Source organism: Acanthisitta chloris, unplaced genomic scaffold (genome assembly GCF_000695815.1).
Source record: "Acanthisitta chloris isolate BGI_N310 unplaced genomic scaffold, ASM69581v1 scaffold4853, whole genome shotgun sequence".
In the NCBI taxonomy this organism is placed as follows: domain Eukaryota; kingdom Metazoa; phylum Chordata; class Aves; order Passeriformes; family Acanthisittidae; genus Acanthisitta; species Acanthisitta chloris.
This window is the reverse complement of record NW_008666431.1, coordinates 12,574-16,615: the sequence shown is the minus strand read 5'-3', so window position 1 is coordinate 16,615 and position 4,042 is coordinate 12,574. Positions and strand designations below refer to the sequence as shown.

Below are 4,042 nucleotides of genomic sequence, written 5' to 3'. Positions count from 1 at the left end.
CCCAGCCCCGCGGAGAGGGATGCAGGAGGTTCCCGGGGATGCGGGAGGTGCCCAGGGATGCGGGAGGGACCCAAGGATGCGGCGAGGGATGCGGGAGGTGCCCAGCCCCGCGGAGAGGGATGCGGGAGGTGCCCAGGGATGCGGCAAGGGATGCGGGAGGTACCCGAGGATGCGGTGAGGGATGCGCGGCAGGGAGGATGCTCAGGAGGGCGGTGGGAGCGGGTGAGTCCTGCTCTGCTCCCGGCCCTGCCTCCTGGAGCGGTAGGAAGAGTTTCTAAAAGTCCTTTTTGGGAACTTTTCTCCTTGTGTCTATGTATGTCACAGAGGGTTTTTTTGCATCTCCCTTGCAGGACACGATTCACCAGCTGGAAAACGAGCTTAGAGGAACAAAGTGGGAAATGGCACGTCACTTGAGGGAATACCAGGACCTCCTCAATGTCAAGATGGCCCTGGATATTGAAATTGCTGCATACAGGTACAGTAGGATCGGGGCAGACACGCCTGGAATATTAATAGCACTGCAGATGCTGCTGCCTCGGCAAGCTTTACCACACCTAAGAAATAGCTGCACGCAGAGAAAACGTGTCAAATTAGAGCTTGGCTTAATGACTGCAGCCGTTTTAAAGCCTGTGCAGAGCTCAGAAGGTCATTAGGGACCAGCTAATCAGTGCCAGTGGGCACAGGACAGAGTGACTCAGTGCAGCAGCACCCGATGCCGCATTCTGTCCTTGGCTCCTGCAGCAGAAGATGCAGCGAAAGACGAGTTTATTTTTAATCCTCTTGGCTTTTGCATATGCCAAGCGAGCGGTGCTTGTCACTCGCATTCCCTTTTATCGCTCGTGGGGGGAGAGACAGAGCATTTGCTTGATCATTGTTTCAAGCAGGGAGTGCTAATGTGGCTGTCACAAACACTTTTGCTTTTCTTGCTTAACTTTCCCATCGCGGCAGCCTCTCTAATCTGAGCCGAACGCTGCTTGCTGTTGCCATCACCTGGCAGGTTTTTTTTGGGGTTTTTTTTTTTTTTCATCTCCTTTGTAGCACTTCTAGAACTCTCACTTGGAGAGCTGCTGATTTTTCTGGGTCACAGGCTTAGACGCCAAACGTGTTCGAAGAGAAGGAAAAGCATAAAAGCATCACCAGAAGCTGTTTAAATTCCTGAGGTTGTTCAGACAGACACACAGATACCTCAGGGTCTGTAGCTGTTACCAAAATTAACTGAGCTAAAGTCTCCAGATCTCACCCACACAAAGGTGAATGCCCAAATTATTCAACTAGGACATGTGTCCTAATCAGCTCTGAATGTCTCAGCCCAAATATTTGATTTGGGTGAATAGACTGTGTCCAATTCTGTTTGTCCAAGTCCTAATGCATCCTGTAAAGTTAATTATCTTGCCCTCCTCTCTGTTGATTTATGCCTTAATGAAGTTTTTTTGACATTAAGGATTAATTCCAGCTGTGCACTGAAGGTTTGCCACGTGCAAACCAAGCTGGAAGTTGTTTGCTGAAGAGGAGTTTGAAGATGGAATTCAGGGAAAGGGAGACTGGAACTATGGATTGTGCTGGTTAGTTCCAGTATATTCCATATGCAAACTGGTTCCATCCTGCTGACAGGGAAATATTGGAGTATCATGGAATGGTTTGGGTTGGAAAAGACCTTAAAGCTCATCTTGGTCTACTTCTGCCACTAGCTCAGGTTGCTCCAAGCTCCATCCAACCTGGCCTTGAATATAAAGCAGCCACAATTATTCCATATTTGTCCCTTCTGTTGGGTTTTTATGCTCATTCCCTTTTATTATTTTTTTTTTTCCCCTCCTGATTCCCTTAGGAAGCTACTGGAGGGTGAAGAGACAAGATTCAGTGCCTTCTCTGGAAGCATTACTGGTCCCATATTCACACACAGACAACCATCTGTCACAATAGCATCCACCAAAATTCAGAAAACCAAAATTGAACCCCCAAAGCTGAAGGTCCAACACAAGTTTGTAGAAGAAATCATTGAAGAGACAAAGGTAGAGGATGAAAAATCTGAAATGGAAGATGCTCTGGCAGCGATCGCAGAAGAAATGGCAGCCAAGGCACAGGAAGAAGAACAGGAGGAAGAAAAGGCAGAAGAAGAAGAAGGTGCTGAGGAAGAAGCTGTTTCTGAGAAAGCTGCTGCAGAAGAAGAAGCTGAGGAAGAAGAGAAAGAGGAAGAGGAAGGAGAGGAGGAAGAAGAAGCTGCAAAATCTGACGCAGCGGAAGAAGGTGGCTCCGAAAAAGAAGAAATCGAGGAAAAGGAAGAAGGAGAAGAGGGTGAGGAAGAGGGTGAAGAAGCTGAGGCCAAGGGCAAAGCTGAAGAGGTAACAACCAAAGCAGAGAAGGTCAAATCACCTCCCTCAAAGTCTCCTCCAAAATCTCCCCCAAAATCCCCTGTAACAGAACCAGCCAAGCCTGCCCAGAAAGAAAAAGCTGCAGATGCAGGAAAAGAGCAAAAAGTGGAAAAAGTGGAGAAAGCAATGAAGGAGGAGGAGAAAGCAGCATCTCCAGAGAAACCTGCAACACCAAAGGTAACTTCTCCAGACAAGGCAGCGACACCAGAGAAAGCTCCAACGCCGGAGAAGGCAACGAGCCCCGAGAAGTTGGCGCCGCCGGAGAAGTTGGCGCCGCCGGAAAAATCACGTTCCCCGGAGAAACCTTCCAGCCCAGAGAAGCCAAAGACCCCAGAGAAAGCAGTGACTCCAGAAAAACCTCGTTCCCCAGAAAAACCAACCTCCCCTGCCAAGGATGCCAAGGCTGTGCTGGAGGAAACCATCACGGTCACGAAGGTAACGAAGCTTAGCGCCGAGGCAGAGTCCAGGAAAGAAGACATCGCGGTGAACGGAGAGGTGGAGGAGAAGAAGGAGGAGGAATCTAAAGAGAAGGAAGAGGAAGATAAAGGAGTTGTCACCAATGGCCTTGACGTGAGTCCCATCGATGAGAAGGGTGAGAAAATCGTCGTCACCAAAAAAGCTGAGAAAATCACTGGGGAAGGTGGGGACAGTGGCACCACCTACATCACCAAATCGGTGACGGTCACTCAGAAGGTAGAGGAGCATGAAGAAAGCTTTGAGGAGAAATTAGTATCTAGCAAGAAAGTGGAAAAAGTCACTTCCCATGCTGTAGTAAAGGAGGTTAAAGAGAGCGAGTAGAACCAACCGTAGGCCTAACTTCCCAAAACTCAAGAGCTTGGCTCGGTGCAAAAGGTTAAGCCATATGACAGCTGCAAAAATGCATGTGGGGGTGGCTTCAAAGCAGAATGGGTTCTCTCATGGAGGCTCCAGACACACAGTATCTTCATTTTTTTGTGCAATATAGGGAAAGGGGGGGAAAAAAAAATAAATGCATGCAGGCTCGAGATGTATTCCCTCCACACAGCTTGGGGATCTCCAAACCTACTACTACTACTAGTGCATGAGATGAAATGTGCAAAAGGAAGCTTTTTTTCTTGAATTTCCTCAGCTTGTTGGAGGGATATATCTAAGGGAAGACTTTCAGATGTATTATGCAAAGAAAACCAACTGAGCCAAAAAAAAAACAAAAAACAAACTGAACAGAAAACAGTCATAGAATATTCATGAGAACCAGAACTCTCCTAGCCTTAAAAATAAATAAATAAAAACATAAAAAAAGCTACTTATAACTAATTATGTTTACCTCACTGGTGCAATTAGGGTGGACTTTTTTGCTCATGGGAGAACCTAGTTGACATGCACAGTCCGCAACCTTTTGTTGTTTGATGTAAAAGTCACAGCAGTTCTTGCTCAATAAAGGTCAATACTGAAAACATCACTTTGTCTGGTGGCTTTTTTCTTTTTTTTTCCCAGCTCAAATCCTTCCCTAGGTTGGATCTTCTGTGCTGAATGGGGAAAATAAGGTTGAAAAGTTGCTCCTTAGTGTCCTTATTAGTCCAAGATTTGGATTTTGATGCTCCTTGTGGGTTTTTTCCAACTCTGGGGTTTAGAATTGGGGATGATCAACAAATTTCCTGGGGAATACACAAATCCTGGATTAAGCAAATAATTCA

At 46.8% G+C, this 4,042-nt stretch overlaps 1 protein-coding gene across 1 annotated transcript in view; it reads left to right on the top strand.

Moving 5' to 3' along the window:
- NEFM (neurofilament, medium polypeptide) overlaps nucleotides 1-3,804 on the top strand; it is a gene marked incomplete at its 5' end in the record, with an annotated part of 5,564 nt that extends 1,760 nt beyond the window's left edge. The window contains 2 exon segments of the mRNA XM_009072101.1: nucleotides 351-475; nucleotides 1,826-3,804. Coding sequence (XP_009070349.1) covers nucleotides 351-475; nucleotides 1,826-3,167 — 1,467 coding nt within the window.
- Nucleotides 3,805-4,042: the final 238 nt, after the last annotated feature.